The 13,334-nt window shown below is 44.3% G+C and overlaps 1 protein-coding gene across 1 annotated transcript in view; it reads right to left on the reverse strand.

Moving 5' to 3' along the window:
- OTOA (otoancorin) overlaps positions 1-13,334 on the reverse strand; it is a 48,757-nt gene that overhangs the window by 19,301 nt on the left and 16,122 nt on the right. The window contains exons 19-23 of the mRNA XM_084536583.1: positions 12,252-12,387; positions 11,457-11,533; positions 11,246-11,353; positions 2,711-2,804; positions 1,754-1,883 (exon numbers count right to left, since the gene is read on the reverse strand). Coding sequence (XP_084392709.1) covers positions 1,754-1,883; positions 2,711-2,804; positions 11,246-11,353; positions 11,457-11,533; positions 12,252-12,387 — 545 coding nt within the window. The remainder of the gene's footprint in view (positions 1-1,753; positions 1,884-2,710; positions 2,805-11,245; positions 11,354-11,456; positions 11,534-12,251; positions 12,388-13,334) is intronic.

The raw sequence follows: 13,334 nt of genomic DNA on the forward strand, positions 1-13,334 counted from the left end.
GTGCTTTTTCTTTGGCGTAGGCATAGATGTAAGAACTGTCACTGTAATTATTACTTTTGTTACGATTCACTCACAACCAGACAGTAGGAAATGTTAAATAGCAGGTTGGTAGCATGGAGAGCCATCCATGTCATTCTAGAGCCACTTTCCTAGTAGTCAATTTTCTAGTGATATAGAAGTCAGATAGAAAACTTCATTCCTTACTGAAACTACTGTGTGAGCTCTGTGGAGTTGATAAGATTATGATTGGTAACAGAACTTCAATACTACACTTGGACTGCAGAATTTCTTGGACCAGAACAAGCAATCCCTCCATTTCTCATCTTCCACTATTGCCCCCAGCTAAGCCAGCACACCCTGAGTGAAGAGTGAGCAGCCATGGAACCCTGTTATCCTTTGACAAAGATCATTAGTTTCACTGGCAAGTTTATGTTGGTCTTGCAGTGCAAGTAAGCTCTGCAACTGCACAGGACAGAAGTTTGATTAGAGAAGCCTTTGGGATTTGTATGTTGTGATCCAGAGTTCTAAAAAATCGTCTGTGAGGACAGAAATGTGCTGAAACATCCGATGCTGAACCTTTAATCCTGTGGCCCAGGCCTACACATTTCTTAATTAATTTCTTAACAGTTAATGATCTGGTGGTTTATTTGTTCAGGGAAGAGTGAATTTGATCCATTCAGCTTGACTCTGCTACTCTACCAGCTTGATCCTGCATTTTTTAAGCATGCAAAATGTGTAATGACTTCTCTGCTCAACAGAGGTCATAGTTTTGTTCAGGCAATGCAAAAATACAGCTCTGTATAACACTTTCTACCTCCCTCTGTGCATGAATACAGCATTGTAAGGGACACCAGTCATCATTCAGAATTGCTGTTATACAAGTGGGGGCATTTCCATGCAGGCACAGGGCTAGGTGAGAGCTTGGACGTGCATTCTGTTGGACAGAACTGATGGGGAGGTTTTCAAAGGCATAAAGATAGTACCAACCACCCTGAAACTGTTGGGCTCTAAATTCTAAGCAGTGTATTCAAAAGTCTCCCCTACAGCATTGTTGTTCTCCACAGCACAGGATAGCATGGCCTAAAAATTCTGCCTAGGTGAATTTAAGATAAAAGAAGGAATTGTTGTAATAGAATATAGTCAGAGTATACATTTTTTACAAAGAAAATGATCCATTTGTCACTAGAGATTCTAGTAGGCTGATTGCTAATTAAGATATATTTCAGATTATAACAAACTTTGCCCATTTGGACAGACAAAACACCGTGCTACCACTGATGTCAGATTTCAGAACGGCTGAGTCAACACACAATCATGTGTGGCAAAGGATTAACTACGTGTAATCTTCTGGCACAACAGTAACTTGTCACCTCCACTGTTTCTTAATTCAAGGAGTTTCATTTCTGTTACAAAGGAAGCCAAAAAAAGCCAAAATAAACAGGAAACTGTAATACAAGTCATTAATCTTTTGTGCACTCGCAGACATGCCAGGAGATGTCAACCCTGCAATCATGTACTGAGATCAAGGTTTTCAGCAATTGGTCAGTGCATCAGATGGCTACACACTCACTGTTTTAGCTAGAAGACTCATCCTTGGTAAGTTACTTTAAGTTGCTTTAATTTTTACTGTCCTGCTCTTGGAATGCATTTAATGGCTAAGTCAAAATGAAAAGTCAGTTTAAACTATACCACCAGAGCCCCAAATGCAAATCTGGCACTTTGACACCACATAGACACCAGGTGAAACACTCACCTGGTCTGATGAGAGGTGGTCCAGTGTTGGCAGTGGCATTGGAGACGGATTCAAATACAGTTGATAGAAGCTCTTTGGCTGAAGAAATTGGCCTGACTGTCTTTGCTATTTGCAAAATGATATCTTGGAACTTCAAAAGGAAAGCAAAACAATGAATAAAACATCTTTCCCCCTTTTAAAACAAATTGCTTTGGAGAGAGACTCCTGCAGACCTCAGTGAAGTAGGGGTTAGTAACAGCTCAGCCTCCTTCCAATTTGTGCAGATGTTTCACAAGAGAAGGAGAATAAACTGGCTGCTTCTGAAACGTTAGTGGAAGATCTTTAAAGAAAAGCAATGTTAGAAACAAAACAAATTCAGGGCAATTCTTCCTCTTGTATGTCCTCTCAGCTTCTGGCAACATGTGAGAACTGCCTGACTGCAGACTGTCTCCAGACCTTACTGTAGCAACGAGCTCCTCTGTTGCATGATATAGAGTATGGAAAATATTTTGTTTCACATTTGTCAGATAAATATAAGAATTAAGGATATGTACCCAATTAAATTATGAGGAATATTTTTTACCTGTTCACCTTTTCTTTTAGGCTTTTGTGATGTTTTGACCTCTTTCCTCCACCCTGCTAGACACCTCCCTTTCAGTTGAGAAGTCCTATTCTATTCGGGCAATTATATGCATTATCTCCTGAGGAAAAATTGCTGACTGTGCTCACATATTTCTGCAGAATAATGAAACCTCATTCCAGTATAGTTTACCCCTATGCATAAAAAAATGTAAAATTATATGAACTAAAGAGGGCAAAGAAACTACAAAGTGCAATGCTGAGGATATCAGTTACTGCTGTGTGTGCTACGTTATACCTTGGGCAAAGGGCCACATATTCAGGTTACATAATTTCAACTGTGAAACCCAAATTCTAACATTATCTCTTACAAAATTAAAAGTTAAAATAAAAACATACCTTTTCAGCAAGTACATTTAATTCTCCTTTTGACAACTGAGCTATGAATGGTCCAATATCTAATGTTGTTTCAGCTGTCCAGTTCTTTGGGGAGCTGAAGAAACATTTTGGAAAAGTATATTGATCAAGAATGTTTGCAATCAAAATTATACTAAAACTTCAGAGTTTTTATTATGCTGTATTATACAGAAAAGACAGATACTCCTATGCCAGTGTGATGAATCATATGTATTAACATCAGACTGTACTTTCTCATCTCTCTCTGACATATGGGGCATTAGTGGAATTCAATACATTCAGAGAAAGCCTTCAAACATTGCAGTCATGGAGCTTTGTTCTCTCTGTCTCTCAATGCTCACAGCGTTCTTAGCATGACAGTGTTCAAGCGAGGAGAAACAGACCTTTAAAAAAAAAATCCCATTTTCTCTCAGATTCATGCTGCAATAGTATCCTGTTAAATGGCATCAAAAGAGAAGCAGAAACCTCACAGCCAAACCTGAAACCATCTTTTTTCCAAATAGCATATCCTAAGGATCAGCTTGGTTAATACTCAGGTAAGCAATATTTACCAGTACTTGCTTAAAAATCTGAACAAACAAACAAGCCTATTCCAATATTAAATCATTTGCAGTTTTTCACAGGCTGGTTTTCATTGCTGTTGGGCAACTGCAGCTTTCTCTGATGCCAACAGGAGCTGTGGGTGCTCATCATTTCTAAAAAACAGGCCCACGCACACCTCACAAGAGTGGACAGTTTCCCCCTGGTTCTGAAAAGATCAAATTCACAAAACAATTCAGGAAAGTAACTCAAACTTTTTGAAACTAAGGGATGGGAACATGAAATGTAGGTGATGAAACAGAAAACTTAAATACCTATCTTATTGGCTCCATATTTTTTACTCTCAGTACTATTTTCTTCATCTGTAATGTCAAGAGTAGTGAAAGGCAGCTCTAACACCTTGGAGAGCCACATCTAATGACACCTAAGCCATTTCTGTATTAGAGATTTTCTCTCTGATAGGTACCATACCTTCTGAAATAACATGCTAAATTATTTGTAGGAATAGGAATGAAATTCAGCTCTGAGTGGTGCTGGGAGTTTCAAAATACATGTTGCTTAGCACTATGCCTATTTGGGCTGTGTGACACAAATCTGACAAACCCACTCAGGAGTTGATTTAAGACACAAATCTGACACGTTTGCCAACCCACTTGGGAGTTGATTAAGAGAGCACTTGGATAAATAAATTTCATCCTGCAAGCCCCTGCAAAAGGTGGTAGTCCAACCACTCTGTTTGTGTTCTCATAGAAAACTCTGTGGAGTTTGTTACCCCATTATGAGGGCATTGGACTAGACAAGTATTTTCTTAATAATAAAATGAAGTATTACTTAGCACAGTGAATCATGATTCATTCAGATTTATGCAGGGATGGTTTCTGGTGGAAAATATACATGTATCTACTCCATTGCCAGAAAAAATGCTCACAACTAGGAGGAAACTGAATGAGCAACTAAAATGCCTAGAAGCACTGAGTGACAGACTTCGGGACTGAAGGCGTGGTCAGAAACCAGGTGTTCAGTCTCCATCTTCAAATGCAAGATACCTCTAAGAGAAAATGTAAGAGACAGATGGTATGTCCTCGCCAGAGGACAACTTTGCTTTTTGCATGACTGATACAGCAGCGTGGTTCGAACCAGCCTCCTAATCTGAGTCATTAATGACATCCAACATGCTTTCCGCTCTGTTGCTTCACCTGGTTGAACTTTACATCCCTCTGCTTTCTCCTCTGGCTCTCTCCCTTTGCCACAGGTTGTCTTTATTTCTCTTCTCACACCAGTGCACTGAGTGTGAGAATTCTTTGCATTCCTGTGCCATGCTGTCCTGGTTTCAGTTAGCACAGAATTAATTTTCTTCCTAGTAGCTGGTGGAATGCTGTGTTTTGGCTTAGAATGAGAAGAGTGCTGATAACACCCCGATGCTTTAATTGTTGCAGAGCAGTGCTTATACTAAGCCAAGGACATCTCAGCCTTTGCTCTGTCCTGCCAACGGGCAGGCTGGGGGGGTGCAGTAAGAGCTGGGAGGGGACAGACCCAGGACAGGTGACCCAAACTAGCCAAAGGGGTATTCCATACCATCTGACGTCATGCTAAACAATATATAGGGGTGGCTAGCCGGGGGGAGGGGGCCGGACTGCTCGGGGTTAAGCTGGGCATCGGTCAGCGGGTGGTGAGCAATTGCATTGTGCATCACTTGTTTGTACATATTATTAGTAGTAGTACTATTATCATCATTGTATTATTATTATTATTATTATTATTATTTTCCTGTCTTATTAAACTGTCTTCATCTCAACTCACGAGCTTCACTTTCCATTTCTCTCCCCCGTCCCAGAGAGGGAGGGGGGAGGGTGAGCGAACGGCTGCGTGGTGTTTAGCTGCCAGCCGGGTTAAACCACGACAGTCTTTTTGGCGCCCAACGTGGGGCTCGAAAGGTTGAGATAACGGCAGATCTGACCAGAGTATGTTAAACTAAAATTGGTATAAGTATTAGACCTGCTTAATAGTCACTTGTCATAATGCTGATTGCTTTAATCTCAACTGTGCTGCGCCTGTTTTCCAAATTGAGTATTATAGCACGTTATTTTCCGTATGTGCTCTCTGTCATGTTGTTTATCCTCTCCGGGCCCTGGTTTCAGACCGTTATGGTACTGTGTGTTGTATCAGTGGCTTATGAGATGATGAAATATCTGGCCATGACTCTAACCTGGTATTTGTACTCAGTAACATCTTCGATTCTATACTTTGGAAACTGTATTTTGGAAACTATTAGCAATTGTATCTGTTGCCTTTTTTCATTAGGGAGTCAATCTGTGGAGGGGAAAGGGGAAGATAATTTTTCTTACTTAATCACTCTCCCTTTCTCCTTCACCACCCCTGTACCCTCCTTGATCACTCTCCCTTCCTCCTTCACCACCCTCTTATCCTCCGAGTTTATTACAATAGCTCTCCAAGATATTGAATATCCTTGGGATACTCAGACCAGCATAGTCCTGTTGTTCTGCCTCCTGAATGCACTTCAAGTTCTGCTTAAAGTTAAACAACTACTTAGGAAGCTCATCCGGAGATCTGCCCGGAGGCAGTATAGTTGTGGGTGGCAGGGAGTATGGGTGGATATGGGCAGGCATCTAGAGCAGTTGGCACCCCCAGTGTGTTGGAAATTCACCCCTGAACAATGGCAAAATCCTCAAAAACTGGCAGAATGCTTGAAAAAAAGGTGTAATGATTCTGGCAGTTCCAAAGTAACACAAATCATTGTAACGTGCTGGGGCCTGGCTCATGCCTATCGAGCTGCCATTGATACTGCTGTCAACTTAGTGACAGACCCTGCAGCTGCTCCAGTCCCAGTTCCTGCAGCCGCTCCAGTCCCAGTTCCTGCAGCCGCTCCAGTCCCAGCTCCTGCAGCCGCTCCAGTCCCAGCTCCTGCAGCCGCTCCAGTCCCAGCTCCTGCAGCCGCTCCAGTCCCAGCTCTTGCAGCCGCTCCAGTCCCAGCTCCTGCAGCCGCTCCAGCTCCAGCTCCTGCAACTGCTCCAGTCCCAGCTCCTGAAGCTGCTCCAGCTCCAGCTCCTGCAGCTGCTCCAGTCCCAGTTCCTGCAGTCGCTCCAGTTCCAGCTCCGGCCGCTACTCCAGTCCCAGTTCCTGCAACTGCTCCAGTCCCAGCTCCTGAAGCCGCTCCAGCTCCAGCTCCTGAAGCTGCTCCAGCTCCAGCTCCTGCAGCTGCTCCAGTCCCAGCTCCTGCAACTGCTCCAGCTCCAACTCCAGCTCCTGTAGCCGCTCCAGCTCCTGTGGCCGTGTCAGAGAAACGAGCTGTAGCAGTGCAAGTTGACCCTGCAGAGGGCATTCCAACCCCTGTGGCAGACCCTGTAACAAAGTCAGAGAAACGAGCAGTAGCAGTGCAAGCTGCCCCTGTAGAGAAGGTGAAAATATGGTATAGAAATTCAAGTCGTTTAGAACGCAGAGAGTCTTCTGCCAATCCAGGTAAGGCTTCTGCCAAAACTAAGTATAGAGATGACGAAGATGATGACGACGCTGGGCCGTCAAGGATTCAGGAGGAGGAAGATGAGGATGCCGAAAGAGCAACAGTAACTACCCGAAGCCTAAACGAGCGCGAGCTACGAGATGTGCGAAAAGATTTTGGTCGCTGTATAGGTGAGCAGCTTGTCACCTGGCTGCTCCGGTGCTGGGACTCTGGAGCCAATTGTGTGGAATTAGACGGCAGGGAAGCCAAGCGGCTGGGATCCCTTGCTCGAGACGCCGGCATTGACAAAGCAATTGCAGATGGAGCACGACCCACCAGCCTCTGGAGGCGTCTCCTCTCAGCTGTGAGGGAAAGGTATCCCTTCAAGGAAGATATTTTATGTCTACCAGGCAAGTGGACCACTATGGAGAAGGGAATCCAGTACCTGAGGGAATTAGCCGTACGGGAAGTGATTTATGAGGATCCAGACCTCAAACAAACATCCACAGATCCAGATGAAGTCAAGTGTACACGACCCATGTGGCGGAAGTTTGTACGGAGTGCACCATCATCATATGCCAGCTCATTGGCAATAATGGCCTGGAAAGAGGATGAGGAACCCACAGTGGGTGAAGCGGCTAAACAACTCCGGCAGTACGAAGAAAGTCTCTCCTCTTCCTTACAGGCCTGCGTCTCAGCTGTGGAGAAACTTTCTGAAAAGGTTCACCAACTTGAAGAGAATCTATTGTCCTCCCCACCTGAACCAACCAGTGCCCACCGACCAAAGGAGAACACTTGGGAGAAACTTTCTGAAAAGGTTCACCAACTTGAAGAGAGATTATTCTCCTTCGCACCAACCGAGACTCCCTGATTCCCATCCATAAGCTAATTCGTCAATTGGAGAGCCAAGGAGTGATCAGCAAGACTCATTCACCTTTCAATAGTCCCATATGGCCAGTGCGAAAGTCTAATGGCGAGTGGAGACTAACAGTGGACTATCGCGGCCTGAACGAAGTCACGCCACCACTGAGTGCTGCAGTGCCGGACATGCTGGAACTTCAGTATGAACTTGAATCGAAGGCAGCCAAGTGGTACGCCACAATTGATATCGCTAATGCATTTTTCTCCATCCCTCTAGCAGCAGAGTGCAGGCCACAATTTGCCTTCACTTGGAGGGGAGTCCAATATACTTGGAATAGGCTGCCCCAGGGGTGGAAACACAGCCCTACCATTTGCCATGGGCTGATCCAGTCTGCACTAGAGCAGGGGGAAGCTCCTGAACACCTGCAGTACATCGATGACATTATTGTGTGGGGTGACACAGCAGAGGAAGTTTTCGAGAAAGGGAAGAAAATAGTCCAAATCCTTCTGAAAGCCGGTTTTGCCATAAAACAAAATAAAGTCAAAGGACCTGCACGGGAGATCCAGTTTTTAGGAATAAAATGGCAAGATGGACGTCGTCAAATCCCAATGGATGTGATCAACAAAATAACAGCTATGTCTCCACCAACTAACAAAAAAGAAACACAGACTTTCCTAGGTGTTGTGGGGTTTTGGAGAATGCACATCCCAAATTACAGTCTGATTGTAAACCCACTCTACCAAGTAACTCGTAAGAAGAATGAGTTTGAATGGGGCCCTGAACAACGACAAGCCTTTGAACAAATCAAGCAGGAAATAGTCCATGCAGTAGCCCTTGGGCCAGTTCGAACAGGACCAGATGTAAAGAATGTGCTCTACACTGCAGCCGGGGAGAACGGCCCCACCTGGAGCCTCTGGCAGAAAGAACCTGGGGAAACTCGAGGTCGGCCTCTGGGGTTTTGGAGTCGGGGATACAGAGGATCTGAGGCCCGCTATACTCCAACTGAAAAGGAGATATTGGCAGCATATGAAGGAGTTCGATCTGCTTCGGAGGTGGTCGGTACTGAAGCGCAGCTCCTCCTAGCACCCCGATTACCGGTACTAGGCTGGATGTTCAAGGGAAGGGTCCCCTCTACGCATCATGCAACTGATGCTACATGGAGCAAGTGGGTTGCACTGATTACTCAGCGGGCTCGAATAGGAAACCCCAGTCGCCCAGGAATATTGGAAGTGATCATGGACTGGCCAGAAGGCAAATACTTTGGGATATCATCAGAGGAGGAGGTGGGTCGTGCTGAAGAAGCCCCACTGTACAACCAGTTGCCAGAGAATGAAAAGAAATATGCCCTGTTCACTGATGGGTCCTGTCGTATTGTGGGGAAGCATCGGAGATGGAAGGCTGCTGTATGGAGTCCTACGCGACGAGTTGCAGAAGCTGCTGAGGGAGAAGGTGAATCGAGTCAGTTTGCAGAAGTGAAAGCCATTCAGCTGGCTTTAGACATTGCTGAACGAGAAAAATGGCCAGTTCTCTATCTCTACACCGATTCATGGATGGTAGCAAATGCCCTGTGGGGATGGTTACAGCAATGGAAGCAAAACAACTGGCAGCGTAGGGGCAAACCTATCTGGGCTGCTGCATTGTGGCAAGATATTGCTGCTCGGGTAGAGAACCTGGCTGTGAAAGTACGCCACGTAGATGCTCATGTGCCCAAGAATCGGGCTACTGAAGAACATCAAAACAACCAGCAGGTGGATCAGGCTGCTAAGATTGAAGTAGCTCAGGTGGACCTGGATTGGCAGCATAAAGGTGAATTATTTATAGCCCGATGGGCCCATGACACCTCAGGCCATCAAGGTAGAGATGCAACATACAGATGGGCTCGTGATCGAGGGGTGGACTTGACCATGGACGCTATAGCACAGGTTATTCATGACTGTGAAACATGTGCTGCAATCAAGCAAGCCAAACGGTCAAAGCCTCTTTGGTATGGAGGACGATGGCTGAAATATAAATATGGAGAGGCCTGGCAGATTGATTACATCACACTCCCTCAAACTCGCAATGGCAAGCGCCACGTACTTACAATGGTGGAAGCAACCACCGGATGGCTGGAAACATATCCTGTGCCTCATGCTACCGCCCGGAACACCATCCTGGGCCTTGAAAAGCAAGTCCTATGGCGACATGGCACCCCAGAAAGAATAGAATCAGACAATGGGACTCACTTCCGAAACAACCTTATAGACACTTGGGCCAAAGAACATGGTATTGAATGGGTGTATCACATCCCCTATCATGCACCAGCCTCCGGGAAAGTTGAACGATACAATGGCCTGTTAAAGACTACCTTGAAAGCAATGGGCGCTGGGACGTTCAAAAACTGGGATACGCATTTGGCAAAGGCCACCTGGTTAGTCAATACTAGGGGATCTACCAACCGAGCTGGACCTGCCCAATCAAACCTGTTACGTACTGTAGATGGGGATAAAGTTCCTGTAGTGCATGTAAAAAATATGCTGGGTAAAACAGTCTGGGCTACTCCTGCCTCAGGAAAAGGCAAACCTATTCGTGGAATTGTTTTCGCTCAGGGACCTGGATATACTTGGTGGGTGATGCAAAAGAACGGAGAGGTCCGGTGTGTACCTCAAGGAGATTTAATACTGGGTGAGAATAGCCCATGAACTGAATTGCACCATGTTAAATAGTATATTATACTGTATGTTATCACTACCATGATTACTATAGGTGACTAATTAGAATGTATGGAAAAGAGTGTAACCTGAGCATGACATAAATGGTATGGAATAAGGGGTGGATAGATGTCCTGGTTTCAGTTAGCACAGAATTAATTTTCTTCCTAGTAGCTGGTGGAATGCTGTGTTTTGGCTTAGAATGAGAAGAGTGCTGATAACACCCCGATGCTTTAATTGTTGCAGAGCAGTGCTTATACTAAGCCAAGGACATCTCAGCCTTTGCTCTGTCCTGCCAACGGGCAGGCTGGGGGGGTGCAGTAAGAGCTGGGAGGGGACAGACCCAGGACAGGTGACCCAAACTAGCCAAAGGGGTATTCCATACCATCTGACGTCATGCTAAACAATATATAGGGGTGGCTAGCCGGGGGGAGGGGGCCGGACTGCTCGGGGTTAAGCTGGGCATCGGTCAGCGGGTGGTGAGCAATTGCATTGTGCATCACTTGTTTGTACATATTATTAGTAGTAGTACTATTATCATCATTGTATTATTATTATTATTATTATTATTATTTTCCTGTCTTATTAAACTGTCTTCATCTCAACTCACGAGCTTCACTTTCCATTTCTCTCCCCCGTCCCAGAGAGGGAGGGGGGAGGGTGAGCGAACGGCTGCGTGGTGTTTAGCTGCCAGCCGGGTTAAACCACGACACATGCCTTGCCAGTAACACCCTTGCTCTTGCCATGACAGATTCTCTTTGCCTGCCCCTCCCTCAACTGTTACGCTTTCTCTCCTTTTTCTCTGGGACTTAACTCATTCAGAGTGTCCCTGGGGCTGTAGTTTGTTCCACAGCTATCACATTACACACCAGAACAGAAATGTCATTCTAGTGAGCAAAGAGCACTGCCTTAATACCTTGCATGCCTTAACCTTCAGCAGAAGCAGGGTGGTATACCTAATACCTTACCCATATAACTCAAGGAGTTTGTATTTAATTTCAGTCTTCTGCTCATGGCTGAGCTGTTGGCAGAGTTTGAATTGATGAAGGGCTGCTGCCATTGCCTTGAGGGACATTCTGTCGTGTAGAAAGGTTGGAGGTAAGTGGCAGATTAGGTTTCCAAGTAGGTCAACATCATATTCATCAGCAATGGAACCATTCTGAAACAAGAAGCGTTTACCTTGTTGGCAGAGCTAATCTTGGCTCTTGCCCTGTATCACTCGGCTGCATCAAAACACATTTAAGCTTTGTGATCCTCTAAGGAACAAAGACACAACAGTTTGCACTGGCAACTTAATCTATAGTTTCTGTTGAAGCCACTTTATACTTCTTGCTCTTACCAACAAAATTGGTGATATTTAATATGCATTTGATATTTAATAAGCATTCTTTGTTTATTTCATATTGAACTACACTTAAAAAATAATTAAAACTAAATCTCCTGCCACAATCTCCAGGTGACCACCTAGCAAGTGCAGGAGCTGTGCAATTCTGCTAGACAGGAGAGTCCTCACATGGCCCTGCATGGCAAAGGGGCCACAAGTTCTTGCTATAACAAAGCTTCACTCTGTGGGATTTCTCTAGCCAAAACACAAGGGATTATACATCTGGTTTGTATGTACAAGGACATGAATAATCACAGCTACATCAAGAACTAGTTTTCCCTAAAAAATGGTAAATGCTGCAGCTCTTTGGTGGCAGAAGCCACAAAATATGCCAGGTACACAAACACAGAGCTGAAAACATCAACCAAAGGCACAGGCTCTATCTACAGAAGAACACAAGCATCTGCGTGCCGACTGGAGAGTACAAGCAGGCGGTATGACTGTGATGCACCATATGACAATAAAGGGAGACAAAGCTAATCAGCAGCTCTCACTGAGTTTGGAACCATCAGTGGCTAATCACAGACGACTTCTGTGCAGCTCCCCCTCTGCCACTGACTGCCCCCCCCCCCTTCCCAAACCATGCCTACCAAGCACTCCTGCACTTTCTGCAGGACAGCATCTTTTTTGTGAAGGCTTGGATTCAAGAGGTCCACCTCAGTTTTCCCAAGGCTTTCAATGAAAGGGACACACAGGGGGCCTGAAACATACTCCAGGTACTCAACCCTGCCAAAAGAATTAAAATGGTATCGGAATGCAAACCTGACCCTCAGGTGCCCAAAACCACATCCATAAAATTTGTGGAGACTGAAAAAATTCAGAGGCAATCCTGAACTTGAAAAATGATAAACTAGGCAGGCCAGAAAAGTTGCAATTAATCCTTGACACATTTTAAATAAAATTAATGCCTTTTTAAATAGAACCATTTTATTTTCTCACTTCTGATCAGGTTTTTCTTAAATTAGTTAGAAATATTCTTGCAAAATAATAGTTCTCATACCATTTTATCTCTTTCAGCAGGTGTGAAAAAAGAAAGAGAAAAAGGAGAATTCACATGTGAGGAGTTACAGCTCAGCAGTTCCTATCAAGGTAAGATTGTTAGTTTTTTTCTGAGGAAGAAAAGCTTGACTACTTACATCATGCAAAATTTTTCTAACTAACAGAAAATGTTTCTAAACACACTGCAATGTTTCTAATGACACAGAACAGTACTCTCGGGCAGCAACGTGATGGCTTTATCTTGCATCTCTGCTTTCAAAAAAAAAAAACACCATAAAAAAAAGTAAGTGGAACTAAGTGGAATATTAAAAAAAAATAATCAAGCAACCCCCCCCCCCCCAAAAAAAAAGTCTCACAGTATAGGAAAAAAAAAAAAAAAAAAAACACAACAAAAATGCAAAGAAAAAAATCCAGTGTAAACTATATTTAAGCTCGTTTTTTGATTCTCAACAAGACACTCATGACAACCTACTCAATTATCCCCTTTATTTCAGCAGTTATCAGAAACACTGTAAACTGTTTTATAGCATAACAAACTTTTCCATTGCTGCTGTATCGCTGTGATTCACTCTGCACAGAACATGCTTCAAGGGGGTCTGATTTCAAGGATGCAAAGGAATTCACAATTGGGACAAAAATAGGGTATGCTAAAAGACACCAGGCGTTACCAGCTT

Source organism: Aythya ferina, assembly GCF_964211825.1.
Source record: "Aythya ferina genome assembly, chromosome: 15".
NCBI classification, from domain to species: Eukaryota; Metazoa; Chordata; class Aves; order Anseriformes; family Anatidae; genus Aythya; species Aythya ferina.